General features: G+C 48.2%; 1 protein-coding gene and 1 long non-coding RNA gene across 8 annotated transcripts in view; both read left to right on the top strand.

The window, feature by feature from the left end:
* Positions 1–1113: 1113 nt before the first annotated feature.
* LOC147652221 (uncharacterized) lies at positions 1114–3790 on the top strand. The gene is made up of 2 exons (XR_015289202.1): positions 1114–1359; positions 2867–3790. It is a non-coding gene; the product is annotated as an uncharacterized LOC147652221 (long non-coding RNA).
* An 18388-nt stretch (positions 3791–22178) lies between these two features.
* NRP2 (neuropilin 2) overlaps positions 22179–27692 on the top strand; it is an 89058-nt gene continuing 83544 nt past the window's right edge. For 4 of the 7 annotated variants that reach the window (XM_086897502.1, XM_086897501.1, XM_086897499.1 and 1 more), the window contains exon 1: positions 22201–22410. In XM_086897502.1, the coding sequence (XP_086753628.1) occupies positions 22338–22410 (73 nt within the window). In that variant the 5' untranslated portion in view covers positions 22201–22337. Of the gene's footprint in view, positions 22411–27692 lie in introns of all 7 variants that reach the window. The other 3 variants (XM_086897500.1, XM_086897503.1, XM_086897504.1) reach the window with 2 other exon arrangements.

The following is a 27692-nucleotide window of genomic DNA, read 5'->3' as shown; positions in this document are numbered from 1 at the left end:
AGCTTTGATTTCCTGAGCTGGTGGCGTGCAGCCTGTATTTCTGGCTCTGGCACAGGGCCAGCCAGGCCCAGCAGTTGGAAGATTAAGAGCTAGAAAAAGAGCCTGTGGATTTTCTGAGTGACCACCCACTAGTGAGCCATGATCTTGGCCTGTGAGCCGACATTACCACTGTGATATATTATGATGCAGAAGTCTCTAGGCACCCCTTGAATCCGTAAAGAAATATCAACTGCCCTTTGTGGGGAAAACGGAGCATAGAAAAGAAGGAAAAAAAAAAAAGGCTCTTGCCTTGAAAAAGTGCACACAGTCCTGAATTCCAATTCACTCCAGCTTCCTGATCTAGAAATAGCTTCACATGCTGCCTAATTTTTTTACAGATGAATTGTGCTACCTCTTCCTCCCAGCCATCACAGATTTGTTTATCAGAGAGTTAGTGCTGTGAGTGAATCCTAGTGACTGCTCTGCCAGGGCCGCATCCTGACGCTCTGCTCTGAGCAGGGGCTGCTTTGCACTTTCAAAAGGCCCCACACCTGTGCTCCCCATCACAGTTGTCCTGCAGGATCCTTAAGCCTTACATGCAAAATCAGAAGTGCTATTCAGTATCTCTGCATAGGAAAGAAGACTTTGTAAGACACTATTCTGTTACTGTGAGGGAGAGAGAGGTACTTGAGATCTTGACAATACCTGTGTGTTTAAGTGAAACTGATTTAAAAATCATGTGTGTGATTGTTTTGAGGGAGAAATTCAACACATAATTTGACAGGTTTTTTCTAGTACCACATCAAAGATTTTGATCTTTTGTTACATATGGCTATATAAATTTTACCTGGTTTATTTTGCATTAAAATAAAGGCTTTAAGACTATATATGATTATGTATGTGAAGTCTTTCCCTTCTTTGTGTCTACAAAGTCATCCTCATCCATGGATGTGATTTGATACATGACCAAGCTGCATCAGAATTGGTAAGATGACTTTTTTAACAAAAACAAAAACACAGCAGCCATGTGCTGCTTTGTAGAAAGAAAAAATAACCATCCCAGGGCTTAACTTGATTCCGTCAAATCTGCATTGTCTTCAGTTGTATCACCTGAATCCTCATTCCATACCCCAGGATTGAAAGGAAAAGCAAGAAAGAAGTCCCTTGCCAGCTCAGAGAATTTCAGCTTAGGCAGCTGGGTGTTCACTGCTGAAGCTCTCCAGGCAGTTTTGTCTCACCATGGAGCTCTTCTCTTGCTGTTGGTACCAGCCGAGACATTTCTGCAGCCTGTAGCAACTGCCAGGTCCAACTGAGAGGGCTGGAGACCCTTGCCAGAGATTTAGGATGCACTGAAAGTCCTGCACAGGCTCTTCACATGAGGTACATTGGTCATTTAACTGAAGCTGATAACTCTTATTTTCACACATTATGCACAAGCATAGATCTTTGTAGGATCAGGCTGTGGGCTGCAGTGAGATTCAGTCAAGAGTGTTATGTTAGGTGGAGTAATTTTCAAAATAGAAACTTCAGTGGAAAAGCATTAGTACAGGGGGAAGGAATAATGAAGCCTAAGATGGAAATTATGGGTTACTATGAAGAAAAGGGAAAGAATAAAAGAACAAAATAGACAGAAAGGTGTAGGTTTACAACACAAAGCTTAACAGAAATGGCAGGAATGGGTCAATAAAAATACATGTGTACTGCACGCCAAAATATTTTGAATGCAGGTCTTGGTGTTTACGGCCAAGACAGCTCATGGACAGCTGTCAGTCAGTTTTAGCATGTATTAAATTATAAACCACGTAGATGCCAATTTTAGAACTAGTCAGGTCATAACCTGCACTCACAGCTAAAAACTGTACAAATAAAAATGATACCTCAGTTTCTCCTGCTGAAGCTGTACAAAGAGTAGCAAAAGACAAAGTAGGAGTGTATTAAGAGCTGGAGACTCAGTGACCAGTTTGAGATAGTCCTTTCTGCCTTGGCAGTCTCCTCTAGTTTCCCCAGAGCAGCACTCACTTCCCTGGGACCTGGTCTTGAGTTAAAATCTATTTTGCAGTTGCTGCTTTGTCTGCATAAAGAAGTATGTGGAGCCATTTGACTGTTAATTAATTTTAGTGAAGGAGACTGCACTCTCTTGAGAGCTGTATCCTGCTGTAGGCAAAGTGGGATGCAGCGCCTTTCCGCACGGAGGGTCTCGGAGCTGCGTTACCCCAGCAGCAGAGCAGTGACCTGCTGCAATCTGCTCTACCCAGGGCAGAGCATCGCAGCCTCTCAGGCATGAGGAACGTGGCAGCTGTGCTGCTTGGGAGGCTCTCAGGAAGAAAAATGCCATTATCAAGATTGAAGTGGAGCTGAGCAGCTCCTGCAGCCTCCCAGAAGGCGTCCAGGGTTTCTAGTAAGTCCCAGAGGATTCTGGCTCAGAGGCTCTGGAGGTCTCCCTGAGGAGGGTACTCAGACTCACTTCACTTGGTGTACTCATCCCTACAGAGAAGGTATGGAGGTGCTGAGGCATGCCTAGGGAAAGGATGGAAACAAGACTGAGAAGGGATCCTAATTCCCAACTGTGGGATCTGCTCCAGGGGGCACATTTTGGCAGATGGTTTTCTCAGTGGGCTAGATGGGAATGATCTGACACAGGCAACCAGAGAGATAGGATTGCTCTGGGAATGGGTAAGAAGAGTTGAGGGGGTGGAAAGTGGGAAATGGAGCAAAGGAAAGGGGATGAGAAATTAAAATAGGTTGGAAAAGAGGGGCAGGATGGGTCTCACCTGAACAGAAAATAGGTACAAAGGAGAGGGGATTGTCCCCAGTGTGAGCTAACAAGGAAGGTGGAATTTTGTGATGATGCTGACTAATGCCCCCCAATTTCCATTTTGCATCCCAGACTTGTGACCTCCCTCCACCGTGTCCAGAGTCAAGACCAGTGACAAAGCAGCACAAAGGTACCTGTGCCTGAGCAAGAAAGCAGAAGGGCAAGTAGGAATTGTGAGGAAAACCCATCAACCAGTATGGGGAGAGAGACACCCATCACACATCACTGTTCCCTCCCTAGATTACATGCTGGCACCCAGATCTCACAGCCTGTTCCACACACACTTCCCTTCACCTCCCTGGGTACCACCAACATCAGTCTCCTTTCCTAACTGCCTCTTTCATCCAGTGGTTCCCCCGATCACTGATGTCCCCAAAGCCACAGTGACCTTCAATACAACCTTAGCCTTCACTGCTGAGAAGCCCCATGTGCCATCTGTGAGAGTAGCTAGCCAACACCAATAGTTTTGCTGGCACCTGAAAGAATCAAAGTATGGACCACCCACATGGTATGGGGTGGGGCTGTGCCTTCATTACAGACAGGGACAAGTCATTTCTGAATTGGTGCTTGGTGGGTATAGATTGTAAGAAAGACACAGATTTCATCTGCCTTTTTGCTTGTCTAGAATAAACATTTGACATGTGCAAAAGCTGTTTTATTGCTGGCCTGGTACAAAAATCCTGAACCAGTTTCAAGGGCCAAAAAGGTGATTATAGTCTTTAAAGCAGAATTAATTCTCAAACTGTTCCCAAAATATGCCTGAAAAACTAACCCAAGCCAGACAAGTTGGCTGTGCTCATGGTAAAAGGAAACCTCTGTGCAGAGGAAACAGCTCTGCTTCACTTTTCCAGAAGAGTACTTGCATCTGAAAGAAATAATTTATTGCGAAATATGTACAGTACAGTAAAATAGCAAAATGAGACATTCAATAAGGCTTTTATATAAAACTGTGCCCTTTGCCTCTGGATAATGAATAAAAATGATATAAAGAAGCAATGAGCATTCAATGTTTTATATTTAAAATACATTTGCGTGGAAAACAATGTGGCATAGAAAAAGGTCTGAAGGGTTCTCCAAGATAATGCCAGAAGCTGCCAGATGTTAGCAGCTTTGTCATATAAGTTTCAAGGTGTAGGTTTTTAATTCTCTCATAGGAATCACAGAAGAAGTAGTGAAAACTGTCATTAAAATTCATGGCAAGGAAAGTAAACTTACATTAAAACCTACCCCATTCTTCTCTGAATTCTTAGTACTGACTAGGAAGAAGAGTCTGCTTCTCTGCCAAAACCTTACCTACACAATCTGATTTAGTCTCTAGGCCCTGTTAAACCAAAGTTTTCATACATCACATCTTTCAACCCAGAGTACAAAGGAAAAAAAAAAAAACAACTTCAAAATTGCAGCCTGGTTTTTCAAACCATCAAGCTATGATGTTAAGAGGTTTCATTTGCCATATTTTTTCTAGGAATGAAAAGAAGAAAAAATAGAACAAATATGAAGAAATTAGTTTGTAAGTAAATAAAACTAAAAAAGCCACCCCTTCTTTCCTCTTAGGTGTGTATATATATATTTATATATATATATATATATATATTTAGGTATTGCTGCTTTTGATCTAAAAGCAAGTTTACTTTAACAGCTTATTTCTAGCCTCTCCCTGAAGGAGTCAGTATTTACAGCAATGTATGTATGTGAGGAAAGCAGTATAAATGGTGAGCACCTGACTCATGAGTGGATGTATGTGCAGAACCACTGAGCCCTGCAAGCAAAACAAGGAGGAAGCTCTTAGAGCAGCTTTTCCACATTCTGCGTGTCACTCCAGTGCCTGCATCCCTGTAAGTGATGATTTGCAGAGGTGGGCTGAGCTTGCAGGCCAGCCCCTGCCCCAGCTGTGGAAAGGACTGGCAAGGCTGCTGCAGTGGGTGAGGGCTCCTGGTGCTCACTGGGGCCATACTGCAGCAGCGCTCACAGCCCAGCCAGGACGGGGAGGGTGTGTGGCACCTCCAGGGAGATTGAAACCAGAGTATAAATGAGAGAAGTCATGGGGGTGCTCTTTAAATTGAAGCTTCCTGACAATCTGTAGGTTAATTCAGCAAGCAGAGGAAATCAAAGGCACTCTAACCATGCTCAGTTTCCAGCTCTGTATTCACATTTTGCCAAATTAATCACAACTAATTCAGTTAGTGGAGTGTTAGGTTCAAGAAGTGTGTTTATCTCTTCACATCCTCCTCACCATGGAGAATGTCTTTGCTTCCCTCCTTCTTTGTTCCTCTCTCCCCTCCATTGAAAATAAGCCCTCCAAGCCAGTAATTTTTCTTTATATATATCAAGAAGACAGTAAGGCCTCAGTCCAATGTGCATTTAATGCAGTCATGCCATCAGGCTCCCCCTCCTGTCCCATCCCTCCCTCCTAGCACTAGGTCCCACCCCATCCCCATGTCCTTTCTCCTTTCCCAATTGTAGGAATTTTCATTGCTGTGAAAGGACAATGGAAACTGAGCTGCTATTGAAAAAAAGACTGATCTGTTTTTTCTTTGCTGGGCTGTTCTTGGCATGGATCATTTCCCAGCTCAGTTCCTCAGATTGCTTTGATGGCACAACAGAGTGGATTGAGCAGTGAGGGGAACCAGGCTGGGGGTGAAGATGGGGGTGAAGATTGGAGAGTGCTTAGACTGCTGTTGCTACAAAACAGAAAAGAAAAAGAAAAAGAAAAAAAAAAAAAAAAAAAAAGAAAAAGAAAAAGAAAAAGAAAAGAAAAGAAAAGAAAAGAAAAGAAAAGAAAAGAAAAGAAAAGAAAAGAAAAGAAAAGAAAAGAAAAGAAAAGAAAAGAAAAGAAAAGAAAAGAAAAGAAAAGAAAAGAAAAGAAAGAGAAAAATGCTAAATCACAGCCAAAGCACAGTGTATTAGGGGCTTGGATTTGGAAAGTCAAGTACCGTCTTCTGCAGCAGTTACATTCCTCTGCACGTTTACATCTGGCCAAATTACCTGAGAGCAGAGACAGCATTTACCAAGTTTGATTTCTTTAGGCTCTCTCCTGTGGATTCTTTTCTGTGTTTAGCATTAGGAAAAGATGGGAAATCTTGAAGCTTCACGTAGGTTGTGGGTTTTCCCCCTTCTGGAATTACTTACACATGGAGGCAGCAGGGAGCCCTAAGACTCCTTTCAGATTGGAGGTAACACACACATCGCTCACCTCCATGGTTTGGGATAAGGGTTCCCAGGAAGCAGTGCAGTCATGGGCTCAGTTACACAGGGCACACTGAGGTTTCCATGTACCTGGGCTTCCTCAGCTCAGGACAGCTGCTCCCAAGGGTTTCTGTGAGAGGGGGACAGGGGTCAGCAAGGTGCAACCAACAGGTCCCAAAGCATGGTCAGGGTGCTCACAGCCACAACTCTATCACCGTGGCTTTTCTGTAGGACTTTATAGTCCTGCTGGCAGGGGCCTGCTCAGCGATGCCAGCAAATGATTCAAGTCACCCTGTAACATGGTTTGTATCAGTCATGGGTTTGGCCAGCAGCAGTGACATTTGGCTAATGCTCCTGGACCTCGGAGATGAGAGAGGAGCCTGTCTGCCAGCTGAGTTTCAGGTTCTCCCTGGCCCTGCAAACTCTGGGAGAACAATAGAAACCCTTGGCCCACACGGGTAGTTGTTTGGGGCAGTGTTTCAAGGAGTGTAGCTTTTGTTTTGGTTGTTTGGTTACATGTCTCCTCTTGGATGTTTATGCTGAACAAAAGGCACTTGTTCTCTCACCGACTTCAATGAGGTTGAGTCCAGCTGGATTTGTGCTTTTGGTATAGAGTGCCAACAATACCCCCATCAGCAGCCCCATTCGGAGAGAGCCTGGGGACAACACTGGCCTGGGCACACCCTGCTGTCAGTGTGCTCTCAGGACAGGAATGAAAACACAATTTGCAAACAGCATCACTGGAGTGGGTCTGGGTACTGAGCCCAGAGGGCAGCTCTTGGGGCTCTCTGCACTGGGGAATGCTTTGATGCTTTGTATGCCCAGGATGCTCAGGTTTATCCTCTAGCTGCCAAGTAACCTGCTTGTCTGCTTTAATTTGCTAAGCCTTTTTATTTTTAAGAAATCTTTTATTTATTTAAAAACCACACATTTCCAATTAGTTCACTCTGCTCCTTTCTTGCCCTTCTCCCACACTTCCTATAGCAAGAGCCTCAGCTCACAAGCCACAACACCAGTCAGGGTGCAAATATAAAATAGTCCCAACAGCTGCCAAGCACAGACAGGCACACTGAGTGGGTGCCTGAGCAAGGCAGGCAGGCTCCAGAGACAGTGATTCAGCGGCAGGCGGACAAACATGCAGACTCCTGCCAGGTCTGTGTGCAGGAGAGGGCGGTGGGGTCCCTGTGGAGCTGCCCTGGCACTTTGTGTCAGCACTGGCAGATTATTAAGCGGGGCATGGGCTCAGTTTACTTTTACCCCTGCTGTCAGCCTTCATAAGCCAAGATGTTTTAAGTTGTCCTTATCCTCAAATTAATAAATTCTGCTCTGTAAGAGTGTAAACACAGGAAAATAACTTGACTAAAATAAACACCAAAAAATTCAGGCTGGTGCTGTGCAGTCAGGACATTTCTTTTCCTGACAGGATATGGGATCAGAGTTTAAAAATATGCATTATGAAACATGTGTTGAGGGGCAAGGGGGTCAGTAGACCAATCAAGCACATTGTTGGCTGAGCAGGAGAGCCCGTGAGAGGAGGCAGCTTAGCAGCAGGTCCCGGCAGTGTCCCGGAAGCCGAGGCTGCAGGTGGGCGAGGAGGCCGCACAGGGCCGACCGAGGCACGGCTGGGCCTGGCTCCGCACCCACCCGTCACCCACAGCCAGTCCGTGTGCAGTCTTTAAGTGTAAACCCACAGCCACGAGGTGATGGCCACATCTGCTGGGCGATGGCCCCAGGCAGCGCTGCTGCTCCCAGGCACGGTGCCAGCCGGGCTCTCAGGCAGCCCTGGCAGGAGGTGCGAGGGCCGTGAGCAAACAGCTCCTGACCGCTTCCCTCACACTCCGGGACCCCGGGACATGGCGGGATGGACTGGCATGTTATGCCCCTTGGCCACTGTGGGCTGGCAAGGACGGCCTCTAGTCTCCTCAGCCAGCTTCCACACCTCTCCCCTTACTCAAGGGTTCCAGTGACAGAGCATCTACTCCAAATGCAAACCTCCTCTTGGGATGTAGATGATTCTCCCCTGACAGAGGTTGGCCATGGAGAGAGTAACCCTGGTGTGGGTGCATTTTTACTTTTGTCAGCGGGGGCCCCCTCGGAGGTCCCCTCTCTCAGAGACACAGCACACATGGGACTGGCTGAGCCAGTGGCTGCCTGCCCCAAGGCAGCCCCCCAGACCACACCAGGAGAGAGGTGGGATCCAGGCAGCAGGCCTGCAGACAAAGCCAGGAAGCTGTTGCTGGTCAGGCATTTCAGGGGAGGGCATGATTTCCACAACAATAAACACATCTGATTATTTGATTAGAGGGAAGATGAGGTCCCCAGGAGGAGGTCCTCACACACAAAAGACAAATAACTTGTGCCCCTGCTGGCAGTGAGAGGCAGGAAGATGAGGGCAATGTCCTATTGAGGCTTTGATCAGCCAGGGTCAAGCATGCAAGCTAACACGGCTGAAGAGGTTCAGGCTGTAGTCCCACTGCAGGACCATGCCTGGCCCTCTCCCAGCACTCCACCTGTCTTTTCTGCAGTCTTTCACCCCTATCTAGGAAGCAATATGGGAGCCTCCCGAGACAGATCCTGCTTCCCAACGTCTCTTGGCTTCAGCAAGGCCGTGTCCACTCCAAGCTCCCCAGTGCCAGGCATCACAGCACATCCCTCTACTTCTGCCACTTACTCATCTGCATATCTGGGATGAGCCAGTGAAAGAGGCTTCTTGGTCTCATTTCATGCCTTTGCCATGGTGCAAGTGGAGAGATGCTGAAATGCAGCAGCTGGGAGAGAGGAGAGTGTTGGAAGGGCAGAGAGGATAATTTTCCAGTTCCATTTCTCCTGGACTTGGATAGTCTGGCGATAGTCATGGGCACTTGGGGATTTGCCTGTGTCCTGGAAGGTTGAGCTGTCCCCTTTCACCCTGCCATAAGAGACCCTGGGGACTCTATATTTCAAGGGATGGTTCTCGATGGTGCCAGCAACCGCAGATCTGGTGATTAACTGATGCTCCTGGATGGAGGCTGGATAAAGTGCTCAGTGTAGCTGTTTTACAGCTACTCTGTGCCTTCATGAGACAAGTGGCCCCAAAGCCTTAGTGCCCCAATAGTCTGACTCACAAGAGTCCCTTCTGCAGAAGAGCCCCAGAAGTGCCCAGGAAGGCACCATGTATGTATAGAAAAGGGCTTGAAGATCTGAGCTGTAATTTTACTCTCCCTTGGACAGTATGTATAAAAGTAACTTGTATTTGGTCTACAGAAGTGTAGCACTTGGAAGTGAGAGCAAGAAAGAAATGGTCTGGCACTTGGAGACCAGAGTTCTCCAAGGTCTTTACAAACACAATAAACTCTTTTAAGTGGGAGAGACCCTTGCTTATCTCCTGGTTGGGGGGAGCACTGGCTGAACACAAAATATCTCTGGTACTCAAAAACCAGGGAAAACAAAGAAAAAAAAAGAAACTATTGGTTCAAATACAGGTTTCTACACAGAGCCGTATTGCATAGATGCAGTGTATAGATCAATGTGTGGGCAAGCTCTGAGATTCTGGTCCCAGGTTACATCTAAGAGTTTATTTAATATAAAAAATATCTGCTTATCCCTTCAATGTATGTATGCTCTGTGAGGATTTCTGTGCAGACATAGATGGAATTGGCTGGAGCACTGGAAGTTTGTGCTGTGCATGCTTCATAGCCTCTCACAATCCCCAAGCACTTTTCAAGCTGTCTGAGTGGCCAACGCCACAAGGAAATGCTTGCCAGTCTGTTTGTCATCTCACACCCTCAGTAAATCATCCCAATATCATCTGGCGCAGAGCTCTTAGAAATCTGGACAGCCTTGACAGAAATTGTGGGTAATGGGCTGGGAAATCCAGCGGAAGAGTTTTGGGGAACATGAGACCACAAGATACGAGTCTTCCCTGATCTGCCACAAGACCTTAGGTCTCTGCCCAAGAGTGCAGCTAGAAAGCAGCCCCTTAAATGGATGCCACATGAGAGATATTGACTTACCAGTGGCCTGGGTAAAATTACCCATGAAACTTCAACCTGGGATATGAGTATCACTAAGAGACAAACAATCCCATCTGCAGCCTGCCCCTTCGAGATGTCTTCTCTGTTTATAGAAAAGAAGGGGGTGGTGAGCGTCTGTTAAAATGTATAACTTCCTGGCATCATCTTTGAGGAGTCATGTCTTTTAGTGGGACTCGTCAATCAAAACTGTCTCATGGCACAGCGGTCAGTGCTCCTCTCAGTGGCAGTGGCAAAGGAACAGGGATGCTAAAAATAACCTTTCTGTCCCAAAATATTTTGACTTATTTGAGGGTGTATATGTAAAGGGAACACTAATGCTTCTCGTGGCTGGTGCCCTGCAACCAGCACACCCCTGGGGAAGCAGAGATCTCTGGAAACCTGCAGGGAGAGTAGAGGAGGGAAACCATGACCTCAGGAAACAAAGAAAATTTTGCAAAGCAAAAAGAGATTCTTGTGTAACCTCCCATAACTACGAGCTCTGAAGCGATTGCCAGAAGAATCACTAGGTTAGGCTTAAGCTAATGAAAAAAACAGGGAAGAAAGTTGTCCTTTCCAACCTGCACCCACATTTTCATTTACCTTGGGCAAAAATAAAACATGCCTAGATATGAATTCTGCACCAGACGTAGTACTTTACACCAACTCACAGAGGGTAAATGACTTCTTGTGGTATATAGCAGTGGGAATTCAGGCATGTAATGTAATAACAAGAAAGGATTTTTAGATTTGTCTCAGAAACCCTGCTAGCTCAGACATTATAAAAAAGAATGCCAAACTTTCATATCTGTGTGAACACAAGAGTAAAACTTTCTTTGAAAGAGTGAAATATGTCTCCAGTTTGAGGAGAGGTGTCTATTTTGAAAAATTGCTGCAGAAAATATGGGCAGACAGCACCTCACATCTGAACAGCACATTACTGTTCCACAGTTCTTTACTCATGTAATTAAATGCCACAGAGCAACTGCTTAACCAACTACTTTGCTTAGTAAACATTTCTCTAGTCATTTGCATGGGATGTGACAGCACCAGATCCAAGCCTTGATCAGGGTTTCCAAGCAAAATCACAAAGCAAATAGTAAGGAAAAGTCTTCTTGTGCTGCCTCTTGGGGTGAAGCAGCAACACAACACAGCAGACCAGGATGGGACATGAAAAATACAGAATGCACTTAAAGCTGACAGCCATAGTGTAATGTGACCCCAGTCACATTGGTATTTGATTAGCAAACACAATTGGGAAACAGCCCTGCTCTTAGGAGAAAGAAATCTTTCATATCCCCTCCAATGAAGCCCTCGGTTTTGTTTTATCGGGGAGATGGCATCTGAATGCTTCAGCAGAACAGCCTGTTCTACAAGGGCACATTACCCCTCGTGTGTCCCCACGCACAGGACTTCCCCCAGAGGGGCTGGATGAAGAAGAAGCAGCCTGCAGCAATCCCAAGGAGGTCTGTGCCAGACTCCAGTGGCTTGGGAGCCTCCCAAGTGCCCACTGTGTGCAGGGCTATCACACTGCAGAGAGGGAGAGCTTGTGAATTTGTGCTAGGCTTTTTAGTTTGGCTATTGGGAGGTGACTGGCAGATGAGGGGGACACAAAATGTGTGTGCTGCTTCAGGGTCACTGCCCCAAGCCACTGGTGTTGAGCTGTATCTCTCTCTGTGGGGTCTAACAGAAGGACAGCCAACAAGTCCTCTTCTCCTCCACCTCCTCTTCCCAAAGCTGCAGATGGCAGGTTCATCCCGCACACGAGCCCAGACACTTGCTAACCTCTCCAGGGAGGAGCTCAGCATAACCAACCATCATGAAAGAATCTTTTTAGGGGACAAAATTAGAGGCTCCAGCTTTCCTCTTCCCCCTCCTCACCCGCCTTCCCCCCCTGCTGCTGCACCACACGTCTGTGATATTTTATTTCAATCAGCTTTGTTTTGCTCCTGAAATCTGCCTCTCTCCCTCTGTCCAGATATTTCATTTCCCTTGAAAATAAGGTAAATAAGTAAATAACTGCAGTCAAAACCCTGCGTGAGTACCAAAGCCTGGAGTGCTAGGAAGCAACTAGTGTGTCTAATTTTCCAGTGAAAGTCCAGGTGTGATCTCGGCAGCACGGCTACTGTCTGCCTTTCAAGCAGATGTCTTCATCCAAAGCCCCCGCCACCACCCCACTCCCTTTGTGCATCCTCACAGGGAGGACGGGAGTGGGAGACAATATAAATTAATATCCATTGGAATGACAGCAGCTGGTGCCTTGCATAGCTGCAAACACGTGTCTTAGAAGTAGAGTGATTAGTCGTAAAACTGTAGAGCTGAATGTTTATGCTTGATCAATTACAGGAAAACAATAGATGGTGTTTTTTTCCAAGAGGGAGGAGTGAGGGGAGGGAGGCTTCAGCCACGAGATTATTTTCTTCTTTTTTTTTTGTAATGATAGCTTCAAACAATATGTGGTCTAGTTACCAAAGAAGCTGGCAAACAGCAGCTTCTGAGAAACACACTGGTTGCAGACAGCACTCTGCAGTCTAAACCTCACACAGATCTTTTTTCTCCAAACTTCTTAACATTTATGAGGGATGTATGCAGCTGCCCAAAGCAAGGAGCGCGTGGGAATGAGTTAGGCAAAGCTTTCTAGTGCACAAGCATGTCTGCTTGTGTAGAGGCCTTCAGCTGGAAGAAGTCATTTTTGTTTGTTTCTATACTTAGAACCTCTCCTACTGGCCCAGTTAAGCAGAAGTGCTCCTGTCAGAGCACTGTCGTGTTAGTGGCTGCAGTATGGCACAGGAGTGTGCCTTCAGCTCCAGCTCCAATTCCTTAGCAGCACTAATTGCAAACATAGTCCGTGTCACTCCTCACATCTGAAAAAAAAAAAAAAAGAAAAGAAATTGAGTTACATTTTGCAATAATTCTAATGGAAATGCTAATGGGATGAAGAGCAATATGAGGCCAGTGGATGACCCAGCAATTTCATCTGTGCTGGCAACAGATGACCATCTAAACCATGTTCGGGTAATTCTTCCTCTCATTAGCAGCACAATAACTCATACACACAAATCCATAGGCATTTGCTATAATTTTTTAACATGGCTGGAAATAGAAGTAAGCACATGCAGTATGCAAGCGTTACAGCATGTGTTGGCTGTAAATCTGTCTGGAAGTGGCCTGATTCTGTTCCTGGTTAAAGCAGTGGGAATTTTGCCATTGACTTCAATAGAAGCAGGATGGGACTTTTTTGGACTTATTTTAAAGTGGGGCTTTGTTTCTTTGGAACAAAGTTTTCAGATTCACAGCTACATTTCACTACTTGGCTTGAACTCACATCAATTCACCTTTCATGTGTTCAACAGATGGGGCTTCTTTGCTGCTCACCTTCTGTTTGGCATCAGCACTGTAACCAGTCTCCACTGGGTGACAGCCACCTGTGGTTGTAGTGTGGGGCTGAGCCGAGGGAAGGAGGGATCTCACACGGACAGTGTCAGAGCACTTGGAAGAGAAAACCACTGCTTTCATGTTTTCAGCAGGTGAAAGGTCAAAATATTTCTTAGAGCACCTAAGATTGAGGCAGCTGGTGGTAAGGAGAATGGGGCCTTCTGCTCTGCCTGGAATGGGTCTAGTATTTCTGTGTTGTGTCATGTAAAATGGGGGTAATTGCACTATGGTTTTCCCAAACTATCTGTAGCCTTAGGGATAGCACTGTGTTGCAAGTACTAGGATATACCTATATACATTTAATTAAGTGTACAAGGAAGAGCCTGAGCTCAGCCTTTGCTATGCATCCATGAATCCAACCACATGCTAAGCACCTCTAGGAAAGCAGCATTCATTTGTCCAACTGCTCACACAGCTAGTTGCTTCATTGATACTCATTTCTGGTGGCCACAGGATGAGTAGTCCAGCTCTTCTCATCAAAGACTACAGTTTCATGCTGCTCTTTTCTAGCATTGTCCCTGCTCTCACCTGGCTTCCTTGCTGAGCACTTTTGGCTCCCCCTTCCCACCCTGCTTCTGCTGCTCCCTACAAAGAGCTTTGGGCTCCTCTGCCAATTGTCTCCTCAATTTCCAGGGAGACGACTCTTCTCCTTCACACTTTGCTATCAGTGTGATATCTAGGCCCCTTCTCTCATTACTGACCCAGAACATCCTCTCTCAACGGTTGTTGCTTTACAGCTCATCCTTCCAACCCTCCACATCTGAAATTCCCATCACAACAAAAAAGTCAGGAATGAGACAATTAATATGTATTATTTTAATAGGAGCCTTAAAAACAAAAAGCTTTTGCAACAACTTCCCTGGCAGAACCACAGAGACTATAGTAAGACAGAAAAACGTAAGAAACAGCAGCTGTAAAATATATTTAAAAACCTTTATTCTTTCCTATCACAATGTGGCAAAAGAGACTAAATACAGCTTTCCATTTGTTTAACTAAAAGCTGCCATTCCTCAGTCTCTTTGATGATAATGATACCCACAGTTAAAATCAAACTGCAGCACACACACGGAAAACTTTGAGCTCTGTACCAACTTTGCACAATGTATTATTAATAGCAAGGTTTGTGAACCCAAATGCTCTCAGGTGCTGAGAGCAAGGGGAAGGCTGACTGTGCTGGTCTCATGGTTGATGCTGATAAATGCAGCACACTGAGGAGGAAAAAGGAAAACCTGCACCTGAGGATTGTTTGTATTACAGTAACCACTGAATCCACTGTGCTGTGCACAGGGAGAAACCAGCCAGGAGTGCAACATCAAGCAAAGAAGTCAGACAAAGGGTGGGAGGGAAAAGGTATCAGCTGCCCCATTTTGCTGACATGGAAAGGAAACAAAGTATGGTAAAGGTCTGGTACTACTGTAACCACAGGATTACACTGGGGCAGTAGGTCTTGGGTCACTTGTCTGGCTCAGAATGACCAAAAGACCCTACTCATTCTCATATGAGCTTCATATCTGAAGCTGCATGGCTGCAAGACCACCCCTCATTTCAGAGTGCCTGATAATAGTTATTCTAGTGCACCTTTCTACTTCAGCAGATTCTTGCTGCTCAGCCCTAGGTTTGGGCTTCTGAGAAGCACAGCCTGAATTCGCAGAGGAGCCACATGCTCCTAATGTCCTGTGGAGACAGCTGAGCACAAGAGTGCTTTCACTGCCCTGCTGTAGAAGCAGGCCAGAAAATTTTCTGCTTCCTGACTGTTGTTCTGCAGTCCCAATTCCCTGGAGGACCATCTGGTGAAGTTATTTGAGGCATGGGCTTCATGGCCACCCTATTTATTGACTGTGAAGCAGCCGTAGCACCATTGATTTCCAGAAGTAACACTGAAAAATCAATAGGGTCTGTGTGCAGGATCCTGAGGAGAGAGGGGTGACCCCTCTTGGGAAAAAAGATCTACTCTGCAATGACAAGGAAGCAACCCCATCCCCAGAAGGAAAGGGTGATGACTGTGGTTCTAAACATTCACAGAAATGGAAGGGAACCAGGGTAGGGCTCCTCCAAGATTATGGATTCCTTGTCTAGGAAGTGGCATAAATGAAGGATCTGACTTGAGATGTGCACTTATATCAAAGGGAGGATTATGAAGACGAGTTTCAGCCTGATACGTCCAGCAGAGCTGTCTCCAGCAAGATCATAGTGCCACTAAGAACTTTTGAGGAAGGGAAGAATGTACATAAATTCTGTGCCAAACATGCTTTGAAATGTTCTCAAAACACAGGAGTGTTTGGCTGTGGTGAAAACACAGCTGAGAATGGCTTACAGCTATCAGCTGGGATCCTCTAGATCTGTTCTGATCTGTCTTTTATTAGCAGATTATGCACAGCTTTTTCTGTTACACGACTGCTTTTTGAGGTCACTGACATATGCTAGGTGAAGTCAAGTGAAAAGCAATGGTTCCCTTAGGAATCACTGACTTTCTGGGACATCCTCACCTAAGTGTTCTGTGTTTAAAACCATCTCTAAACAACAATTCAGCAGCATCAGAAGTTCCTACTTCTGATACTGCACAGGCATAGTCAAATGGCAATCTCTCCCTCAACAGTTTACAGCTTAACTAAATGCTAAAGTAATCCACAGGCTTGTCATCCATGTTGTATCTGGCTCTTGGTTTTTGTCTGCTTTGTCTCTTCAGATTGTAAACTGTTTGAGGCAAGAACTGTCTCTGAGTCTGTGTTTGGATAGAAGAGAGGTCCTGGTCCTTGCACAGCCAGGTACCATAATAAATATAAGGCACAATAATTTATTTTAAAATGAACATCAAAGAAAATGAAAGATGAAAAGGGAAAGAAAACCTTTCACAGCTCGAGGTTTTCCCCCATGACAGTGCTCCAGAAGAATGTGCTATCTGCTGGAGGGAGCTAACTGCTAACCCCAGCTGCTGGGAGGGCTGTGTGACGTACCACCACGGAAGTCACGCCGGAATGTGCCTGGGATGGGGAGGGAGGGAGGGGGAAGGAGGGTGAGGTCAAAAGCTAAACCATGATAAGAAAAAGAGAAATCCCTTTAAAATACACACATGTGTTTTCTTGCCAGAATCTATCAAGCCAACAGCCAAAGCATGGGTAATGGCATTTTGTTTATAAGAAAAAAGAAATAGCTTCTGTCCTAAGAAATTTTTTGCCAAGTTTCAGGCAAATGGGGGTCTAAGTGACTTGCTGACTTAAGAATTTCTGTATTTTTAAGGAGGTGTTTCAGTAAGACTGGTGGTGTGGCCCTTTCTAACACTGAGCACACAGCCCTGTAAGTGCTTACTACAGACCGTGGCACACCACGGAAGCCAGCCTGGCGAAGGCAACGGCAGCACTTACAGTTAAAGACATCATACTGGCTTTGCAGGGCTCAGCCACTTGGGTCACATCCAGCCATCAGTGAAGTTGATGGATGCATCAGCTTCAGCAGATTTTAAATGAGGCCCTTAGTTTGTGACTCTAACTGGGTGGAGGTCCCCAGCTGTGTCCTTCTAATGCTGTCTGTGGAAAATCTGCTGTTGACCCTAGCTGGAGTGTAGTTCAACTGGAGCTTCTCCAGAATGAAACTGCCCATGTGCAAATATGGCCATTTGGGGTGATTTTAGCAGGTGAACATATCCTGTGATGTGAGGTTTAGATTACCTCACATCAGAAGATTTTGATTTTTCAAGAGTCTTAACTGATCCCAAGAGTTACTGTGGGGTAAGATACTCAAGCCCCAGCCAAAGCTCACAGTAGCAAAGCCCACAGAATTTCCAGGGTGTGTTGGAGGAACAGATGGCCTTTACAGGTCCATGGTCTGCTCTTTGCAAGTGAGGAGAAGCTGTGGGAAATCACCACCTTCCTCACAAGCTGGGGAGCAGTGGGTGTGTGGAGAAGGAACATGCCAAAGCAGAGAGGAACCAAGCAGGTTATTTGTGGAGATGGGGTCAGGAGGGACAGAAGGCTTGGGGTTTTGTTGCAGTGGCTTCTGATGCCCTTAGCAAGGGGACATGCCTGCTGCTGCACTACAGCAATTCAGGATCTGGCCTTCCGGCCTGGGTCACTGTGTGCCTCCCTCCCCTCCTCCATTTTCTCCTCCAGGTCCATTCACTGGTCCAAACAACAGCATGCAATCATCCTGTGGGAGTTATTTCTGCCTAATATACCCACCCAGTAGGATTTCAGTGAACATTAAAGTGGTAGATGGAGCCTTTAATGAAGTTAACCTGCTGAAACCAGGAGAGCATTTGGTTGAAGTACACCTGAAAGCCCTGGATTACACAGCAGCTGCTTCAAAAGAACCCATTGCCTCCTTTCATACCACTGCTGTATTGAGAAATAATTCAGCACCCTTATATTCTGCCTAATTTAGTCAGCTTGCTGAGGTCTGAAAGCTTTCTTTATGAACTGTAAAGATGCACGTTCTTTCCTCCCCCGTGTCAGTACCGCTGCCCCCCGCACAGTCTGCTGCAGGGAGCAGGTCCCCAGCAGCACCTCTGCACCCCTCCGGCAGCTCAGCACCTCCTGAGCCCGCAGGAATCGCCCTCCCTCTCTCGCTAATCCCAGGACGGATTTTAACTCCTAGTCTTCTTCCTCCCCGTTTCCTGCCGTTTATGCCTTTCCCCCCCATCCCCTAGTTCTGTATCTTTCACCACCTCCCTTCTCCACCCTTCTTTTACCTCTGCTTTTTTCCCTCCTCATTTCTGCCTTCCAGGCTGCCTCAGCACTCCCCTCATTTCCCCTGCAGCACTCAGTGCTGCTCCAGTACTCTCCCCAGAGCCAGCTGCCAGCTCCTGGCACCGCAGCAGGGCAATGCCCAGGACCGTGGGGCTGCCCGAGCTCCAGGACACACCACAGACAGGCAGTGGGAGCGCTGCACGCCAGCAGTGCTCCCCCTGTATCAAACATCTGTGTGCAGGACAGGCAGGGGGAGAAAGCAGCTCCCTGCCGCCAGGAAGATCCACTGGCAGCTGGAAAAATGGGGGGACGTGTTACAGTGAAGTGAGCAATAGCAGGGTGAGTGGGCGATAACAGGGTGGGCAGGAGTGGGGTGGGAGGGCAGTAATGGGGTGGGCAAGCAGTGATGGGGTGGGCAAGCACTTCCCTGATACAGCATCCAAGAGCCGAAGGGGCAGCCTCTGGGCTTGCTCCACGGCCACTGCTTAGCAGATTAGCAGACCTGGTACTCCCCATGAAAAATTAACAGGCTAACTTGCTAATTAAGCCGCCTCTAGACTGGAAGTTTATGGACTTGAATGCAATATGCCAAACTGCCTTGTCCAAGTTGGGGTAGTGTCCTGCGTTTTGAGTATGGACAAATTCCCCAGCAAAGAGTCTGGTTGAAGGCTAGGGCTAATGGGATGCTAAGGTAATTATCGGCTATTTGTGGCTATAAAATGAGATCTTGTAATCATGCACCTGATAGACTAATAAAAACATTTTATATGATGCACTTAGAGCTTTTTAGCTGAGGATCTCAAAGCACTGTCTGGAGGAGGAAAAGTGCAACAAGAAGTCTGCATTTCTGTGAGGAATTGGGAGAGAACCCACACCATCTGCCCCCATGCCCTGCGCTCCTGCTCCTTGGATACCCTGCCAAAAATGTTTGAGTCCCTGCTCTCCTGCTGACTGACAATACTTATGGTTTTATCTGGGCTGGGTATCATTTTTCCCCTCTCTCATTCCTAACCCTGTTTCAGTCCTGCCGTGTTGTTTTCTCTGGAAGGCTGTCAAGATCTGCATTGGAAATAATATGTTTTGACATAAAACTGGGGGAGACACCCTGTTTGTCCAACTACTCTGGAGCCCAGAGAAGGTTACAGGAATACATGATGTCTTGGTTTTAATTTTATTTTCTTTTAAATCAGGATTGAGAAAGGCTCTAAGGAAAAACTTGGGGATTTCCTGCTTTACAGACACCTCCTGATGGTCAGTTCATGGGGAGAGAGAAGGACTCATTTAGAAAGAGGAAGCTGTGATTGAAAATAAATGAGGCTGCATGATCAATGTTTAAAAGGAACTGCAATTAGAGGGAGGAGAAGAGCAGAGCTGCAGAGTGCCAGGGAAAACCCTAGGTACACAGGCCCTTGGGTCAGCAGCAGGGAACTAGGCAGTGTTTGAGGAAGCTTTCCGCTGGAAGGGAGGAGAGATGGGGGAAATTTCACTGCATCACAGCTCTGACTAATGCTTGGGCTGCAAAATTCCTTCAACCAAATTTAATGCAGATGGTACGTTAAATATTACAGTACCATTAAATTACATACTGTCTCATTTTCAGTGAGGTTTTGTGGATGTTTCTGACATACAGACATGGAAAAACGCTGTGGTTCCCGATGGGTTTGGTGAGTGCTTACTTGTGGGTTTTAAATACCCACAGGAGGACTGAGCAGAGCCCACAGCCCTAAGCCCTTTGGCAGAAGCAGGACTTCCCAGTGCGGAGAGCTGATGAGGTCCAGCCTCCCTTGGGGCACAGAGCAATGCCCACAGCAGCAGCAGCTGCCCCTGGAAGCAGGCAGAGGTAAGCTCACGGTACATAGCATCACCTTGTGCTCAGTGCCTTCAAACCTGAGAGAGGGTCAGAGTATTAAATGCTCCCAAGCAAAGTATTTTTGACACTCCTCTACCTGAGCTGAAGTAACAGGTATCACCAGCTCTATTATCATCGTGTCCTGAACACCTGCAGTGGTAGAAACTGCAGCAGCACTGGCTGGTTCTTTAGTTGTGCTTTTCCTTTCCTGACAGTGGCATGTTGGGGAGAGGAGACTTGAGATCCAACACTAAACATAGGGCTGGATTTGTGGAGAGCAATTGAAAAGCAGCTGAGAGAAACCTCTGTGGAGCAGCAGGTAACTTCATTTCCCATCACCGTTTTCTTTCCTAGGGTTATCTTCTCTTCATTCAGTAACAGATCAGAGCTGTTATCAGCTCAAGGTTGTGTTTGCACTCTTCTATTGACCTTAACCGGGGGAAACGGAACATAATGGAAGAAAAATTACCCCTGTGCCATATGGTACGTGAGATGGGGCTGTCTCTGATTAGGGCTTGGTAACCTCTTCCTTTTCCATGCATGTCTTAAGAAAGGAATGATTCATGCTGTGGGTTTATATTACACTCTGATATCTGTGTTATGTTTTGCAAGGGCTATTTATACACGGAAAAAATCACACTTCGCTAGCTTGATAGTAGTCTAACTATAAGTGAGTAGTAAATAATAGTTGCATAATTCCACATCAAAATAAGGCAGTAGACTCTGTTGCCACTGGCTTTGCATAGACTTCTGTGGGTTTTGGAGCACATTCAAGTCACAGAAGATTCAAAACCAGGTATTAAAACACACAGAAGGAAGAGGGATGCTACAGCCCTCAGGGTAACGGCTGAAATATCAGATCTATCTGTCAGGCCAAATCTGTTGCTGTCAATGAACTTCCACTGGCCTCAGAGGAACTCTAAGCGTTTGTGTTGTGTGAATGTGCTTAAACAGGTTGGCATCGTGATTTCATTGACGTGAGCTGGTAATGCTACTCGTAACTGATAGACAGCAGAGTACAAAATAATTAGTCTCATCACCCTAAATGAATACCAGTGAAATGTTCTTACTTTCCCTCTCACCCACACAATGATGTATCTCACTTCTGCCACATGCCAGTATCTCTTCACTAATTACCAACTTAAAAAAACTGAGATAACATAGCTTTAATCGTTTTGTCTACTGTTTATTTGGAAGTTGGAATCTAAAATCTAGGGACACATCAACAACATAAAGGAATTGTTTTTAAATAGCTTGTTTGGAGCAGGGTTTTAGGGCTCATTTCACTCGCTTTGAAATTTCACCTCTCAAAGAGGATGGAGGTGTGAGTTAGCCCCAGTTTTCCAGATACCAGTTTTTAAGCCTGTTGTGGTCTGAAAATATAAGCAACAAGTTAAAGCATGGTCCCAGCAGTTCCAGCTCGGGTAGAAACTCCCCACCCTCACGGGGCAAAGGCGAACAAACTTTACGAGCACTGCTAGGATGACTGTGTATGTAAACGCTGCTCTCGGTTTGTGTTTTTAAAGAGCGTCTCAGAGAAAACGCGTTTGACGCGTGGAAGCCAACTGCGGTGCAGTCCCGGAGGGGATCTGCGTTTGTCCCTAGCAGCAGCCTTTGCACCGCAACGTGGGTGCCAGGAGCGAGGCAGCGTGTGCTTCCCGCTGCCGCTCCCCGCTCTGGCAGGAGGCTCTGGTCGAGGCTCGGCGCTCCTGGGTCTCGGCCGGCAGCGGCGGAAGCCCACGAGCAGGGACAATCCTTGTCCTGATGCTCCCCCATCCGACAATTTCTGGGTGTCTCCCTTCGCACAGCCGACTCTTTTGCCGTTATTTCCATCGGGTTTGGTTCCTGCCTGCGCTGCGGGGCCGTCAGCGCCCGGGCGGGGGCCGGCCGGCACCCTCGGCACGGCAGCGCGGCCGGGCCGGGCCGGGCTCCGGGGGCCGCTCCGCGCCCCGCGCTGCCCCGACCGCGCTGCGGGGCGGCCGCGCTGCCCGCGGGCGGGGCGCGGGGCGGGGCGCGGGCGGGCGGGGGGCGCGGGGGCGGCGCCGGCGCTCGGCGCTGACAGCCACATGCCGCCCTGCCTGAAAAGGCTGCGAGGCGCCGGCGGGGAGGGAGAGGAGGCGCAGACGGCGCCCCAGCCCGCACCACCGCCGCCGCGCCCCGGGGGATGCCGAGGCGCCGGCCCCGCGGGTCGCCCTAGGGGAGAGGCGCTCCGCCGGCACCGCCCGCCCCGCAGCCCCGGCGCGGGGAACGCCGCCGCCCCTCGCCGAGCCCCGCCGGAGCTGGTCGCGAGTGGGGCGCCCACACGGGGCGCGGCGCGCCCGGGGTAGGGAGGCGAAGCCCGGCCTCGCAGCCTCGGGTCTTGTCTCGTGGGTTTCGGGTTTTTTAATAATTTGTTCCGGAGGATGGATACGTTTCTTCTCGCCTGGGGATTTCTAGGGCTGTGCTTGCCCGGCTCTGGAGGCACGGCGGAGACAGGTAAGGCGCCCTCAGGGATGAGGGATGTCCCCGTCCGCCCAACTTTCGGGCTCCCGGGCGCGGTCCCGGTCTCACGCATAGATGCTTTGCGTGGGAATAAATTTAGGGAACGCATGAGCGATCGGCCTCGCCACGCAGCTTTCGCAGCACGGGTTTTGGAGGGGCTGGTGTGTGCGGCGGGGCGGGGATGGCGCACCCCGGCAAGGAGCGCAGCGGCCGCAGCCGCGCGGCTCCCAGCGCCCGGCGTGAGGGGGCGAGGGGATGGAGCCGCGTTGGAAAGTTGCGTGCTGGTTTTTGGGGGAGCTGCGGGGAATAGGGAGGGGAAGCGGTAGGGACCAGACTCATGTCGGACACCCGCATCCGAATGTCCGCGGCCCCGCGCCGGTTGCAACCTCGGGAAACTTTAGGTGAGAAATTGAAATAATGTGGCGGGAGCAAGCAGCCGGGGCCGTCCGTGCAGGGCTGGGAGCGGGCGAAGCTTAGCGGCGGCGGCGGCACCCTCAGGAAAGGCTGCCCGCGGTACGTGCGGGACCTGCCCGCACTTTGCAAACGCTGGGCTGTCCCGGGACACGGCGGGCTCACGGCCATTATTGGGGCGCCAGTGTGTTTTTCTGTTCCTCGCTGCCGAGCGGCACCCAGGAGGGGCTGGGATGAAACCCGTCTTTGCGTTTCCTCGGCATGGGGACAGGAGCGGGGCAGGCTGAGGCCGGGCCCTGTGTTCTCCGGCCACTGGCTTTGATTCTCGCTAGTGGAGGCGACAGGGTCCCGATCTGGAATAGTCTCTGGAGGAAAAGGATATGCCGCCCAGTGCTCTCTCGGGGCTCCTCCTGCGCTCAGGAGCTGCCTGGCAGGACGGGAGTGCCAAGCCAGCAGCTGCTGGGCTCTGGGTTTGCCTTCCCGTTAGTCGGGGCCTCGGGACATGGCTCAGGGCCCTGAGCTGCGCTCTGACCCGAGCAGCGTTGGATGATGGCAGAGTGCGTTCTGCCTTCTCCTGCCCCGGAGCTGGGTGGCCACCCAGCTTCCCCTTGAAAAAAGGGAAGTGAGAGGATCTCTGCTGCCTGAGAAAATCCCTCTCTGTTGCAGTGCGAAGCACAGACATTGCCGATAAACATTGAGCTGCTGGTTGGCATCACCTCCTTCTTACAGTAATAAAGGGTTATAAATCCCTTTATAAAGGGTAAAAAAAAAAAAAAAAAAAAAAAGTCCCATCTTTTGTTCAAGCAGGAAAGCAAATAGGTACTTGATGGGCTGGAGAGAAAGGGCAGTGTCCTGGGAGACCCTTGCTGAGAGCAAGATGATGATCCCTGTCGCAGATGCAGTGCCTGATCTGGAGTAGGTTTTGTGCCGTGGCAGATCGGGCTGTAACCTGAGGCTGGCCCCTGAGGGTGCACTGAGCCCGAGTGTCTGTGTCCATGCTCCTTTTGCCCTGGAGCGAGTTCGGCATCAGGACTGTTAACTAGGAAGAGGTTTGTGAGCAAACCGCTCCTCTCAGGCCATTCAGGCGCCGTAAGCAGTGTTTATTTGAATGCGGGATTTTCCCGGCTAAGGAGAGCATCACATGGTGTTGGAACCAGCAAGGAAGTTGTCTCTCTGTGGCTGACACCAGCGGTGGTTTGCCGAGATGATGATGTGCGGCTGCAAATCCGGTCAAATGACTTTATTGCCAGCACAGCGAGCAAAGGTACGGGGTAATGCGATGCAAACCTCGATCAGGCTACACTCGGCTCCAGTAAATTAGCCAGCCTAGTAAGGGAAACATGCCAGAGGTAGATGGATTTATGTTTCAGTCTGGTGTATCTGAAAGCCTTCCCCCATTATGGAAGTCCCTCTTTAGGTTCCCTAAGGGAGGTTAGTAGAGAGGGGAGACGTTTTTAATAGACAATAATATGATAATCCACATGGAAAAAAACCTCATGCAATATTTCTACAGTAAGAGATAAACAGTGCGGCTGCCAATTTGTATGTAGCCAAGCAAACCCTGAGATAACCATGGAGGAGAGTGGGTGGGAGACCCGTGAAGATAAATCTGAAGGTTGGATGGCTGTGTGTTTTTCATTTTCCCGTAAAAAGCAATGAGGTAAGAAAGTAACAGATTTGAGTGACCCAAGTACTGAGCCGTTCAGATGATGTTTATGCAGCTCTGAGCAAAGCTCACTCTGAAGCCTTCTGAACAGTTTACTTAAAAGCTATTATTTTTAGTAGTGACTTAGGAGATGTAGCAAGGTGGGGAGGGGGACCAAAACAAATTGCTTCCAAGCAAGTGCACGGCCACACATACAAACATGCACACACACACACACACACACACACACACACACCCACACGAGCGCTGAGTGTAGTGCCTTATGCCCGTGTGCTGTTAACTCAGCTCCTACTGGAAACAAAAGCTTTTTTAGACTAGAATCAGATAGTTGTCACACCATCACTGAAAGACACTGACACAAGCTTGGTGGGGGGCTCTGACCCAGGTTAGGATGCTGCATTTTGTTTTCCTAGTTTTAGTGCTACAGAAAATTACGGTGTGAGGTGTCTGGAGTGACAGACATGCATATTGGTCCCAGAGGGCTCTATGGAGGCTCTTCCCATCTCCCTGCCTTGCCCCTTCTGTGCCCCTTCCCCCTGCCCCCATCCTCCTTACCAGTATCTTCTCTGTGTTTGGTACCTTGTGCATGGCTTTAGAAGGTTAAAAAGAAAAATCACCCCACTTTGCTGGGCTGGAGAAAGCCACACTTCCCGTCCCATCCCGGCAGGCGGGTGGGTTGGTTTCCTAGCAGAAAACCTCCAGTGCTGCCAGGCACCAGGACATGGTGGCCTTGTACTGCAGATAGCTTGAGAGGAGAAAGCATCCTTCATGGGGTTTAGGAAGCTGTCAGGTTCAGATAAGGCTGGGATCCTATCCTGTGGGACCCCCAGTTGTATTAATAAGGAAAAATTAATTTTTAAGCACTGGGATTGCTGCCAAATTATATGACCTCTGACAGACCAGCTGTGCTAGGAAAATAAATTGTCTGCATCTGAGACCCATGATCCTATCTGAAATCGAAATAGAAAAAAAGTTGTCATTTAGCCACAGTGGTGGGGGCAGATTGCAGCAGCCTGAGAGCAAACTGGAAGCTGTTAAACTTGTTCTCCATTGTGTAGTGAAGTCACCACCACCGTGCCCCCGTGGGGTCTTGGGAATACAGTTGTCTAATCCGGGAAGTGTGGAGAGCTGATGTGCCTGCACACACCCAAGCTGGGGCTGATGGTGTCAGCACGGGGGTGGGGGCAGAAGTGGGGTGTGAACGTTTCCAGCTCCATCCTCACTCTGTAACAGCCCTTTGACACATTTCTAATTATAATACAAGCACACAGACAAAGAGGTAGCTGGGCTATTTTCGAAATCCCTGTCTACACCCTGGTGGAAACCGCAATACTAGCAACAACATAAATCAGGGCTGTTGCTAACAGTGTTGCACACAGCTTTGCGCTACAGTAGCATGGGTTTAATCACACTCAGAATCAAAGGGTCAGCCTGCTCCGTGGCTGAGCCAAAGCGCAATCTCAGAAGACCAGATCCTGAGCCAGGCTTGATGCCTGTGCAGTGAAAAGACACAAACACGGGCACGGAGGAGAGGTTTGTCAGCACGAGGTCAGCAGGCACGGGGCCAAACGCTCGAAATCACAACTTGGACCTGTAACCCTTTCTATGTGCAAGCAGGAGAACAGCTAGAGTAATGCTGGGAGGCTGGGGCTCCAGCTACAGCCTTGGTGAGGTGATCTCTTCCCGAGCAGTTTGGGAAAAGGAGTACAAGCAACAGGTTGGCTTGCAAAATAGCCTGAAGTATAACTTGCAGGGGTGGATAGCTGTAAGGACTTTCCGTCTGACTGCTTCTTCCCCTCTCTTCATACTTGATGAATCAAAGAAAATGGGCTCCAAAGTACTGGACTCCATGTCTTTGAAACCTGCCCTCATTTTTCCCTGTGCATTTGAGACAAAGGCAAGACATCTGCCCAGCTGTTCTGGTGGGTCACCCGTAGCTGTGAAGTGCTGTCTGTGTAGGGATTCAATGCTTGCCCTCTTCTATGCCCCTTCTAGGAAGATGGTGAAGCCCAAAGGATGCTGTCCTTTTATTCTGCTTACATTTTATTGAAAGGCTCCTTTGAACCCCCTTTTTTTAAAGGGATGCATGCAGAAAGAGGAAGGAGGAAAACCCCTTGTGCATGTCGACATATACACACACTTATAATCTCCCTGGTTCCTCCTCTCTCTTCACAAGCACACAGATCTCTCTCTACCTTTCCTCTTACACACAGAGCCACACCAGTCATGGGGTGCTGCTGCCACACATGCACACTTCTGCATCCACCCCTTCCCTGAGCCATCCCTCACAAACCCAGAGCCCCTTGACAACTTTCACCCTCATGCACACCCTGAGCTTGCTGCTGCTTTCCTCTCTTTCTGTTTGACTGCTGAATATGTGCTTAGCAGGTAACAATGTGTTTAAGGCACTCACCAGAATGCGCAATAACTTTGACAGCATGTTCAAATCCAGCTGCTGCTGAGCCTCACCACTAGCACCAAAGGCTGAAGCCCCTACTGCTTGGCAGCGTGCATGGGGGACCCGTGGTGGGGCTCTCTCTGAGTGGCTCAGGAGGGGCTCATCCCATCCCATCCCTGGGGCTCTCTGCTGCCAGGGCACTGCATTGTGCTCTGAGGCTCCAACAGGGCCCCTGGGAGAGAGGGGTGCCAGGGGTGTTGTGAGATTGAGAGACTCTGCCAGCTGCTGTGGGAAGAGGCAGGGGTAAACTGCCACTGCCTGATGGAGAAAACAGGATTCAGTTTCAGAATGGACCCTGACAGATGAGTTCAAAAGGTGTGAGGAAGCTGAGAGAGGGTGTGGGGGGAGATGAGAGATGAGATAAGCTTTTTTTTTCCTTGTTGGAATTTTAGTAATAATACTAATTAGGATTTCAGAGGCATTGGACACCTTTCATCAAGCCTGAAGCTCTTTAGAGAGGAATCCTAGGGGAATCTTTTTTCCATGTGTACAACTAGAAATGTCTCTTGTCTCCATGGCCCTTGAACGAGTGTTATTGACAGCATTAATGGGGGTGGCTCAGCAAATTTTCACCATCGTATTTTTTCCTCATAGCCTATAGGTAGGGTGGCAGGCTGCCATGCAGGAAGATTCAAGCTTCCACAAATCTGTTTCCCTGCCTGCAGTACTGGGGAGTTTTACTCAGAAACTGCCTGACCTGCAGCATGAGGGTCTCCTAAAGCTTCCACCTATTCCTGGGAG

This window comes from Cyanistes caeruleus, chromosome 7 (assembly GCF_971803275.1).
Source record: "Cyanistes caeruleus chromosome 7, bCyaCae1.hap1.1, whole genome shotgun sequence".
NCBI classification, from domain to species: Eukaryota; Metazoa; Chordata; class Aves; order Passeriformes; family Paridae; genus Cyanistes; species Cyanistes caeruleus.
The sequence above is the reverse complement of the archived record's forward strand: the minus strand, read 5'-3'. Positions and strand labels throughout refer to the sequence as shown.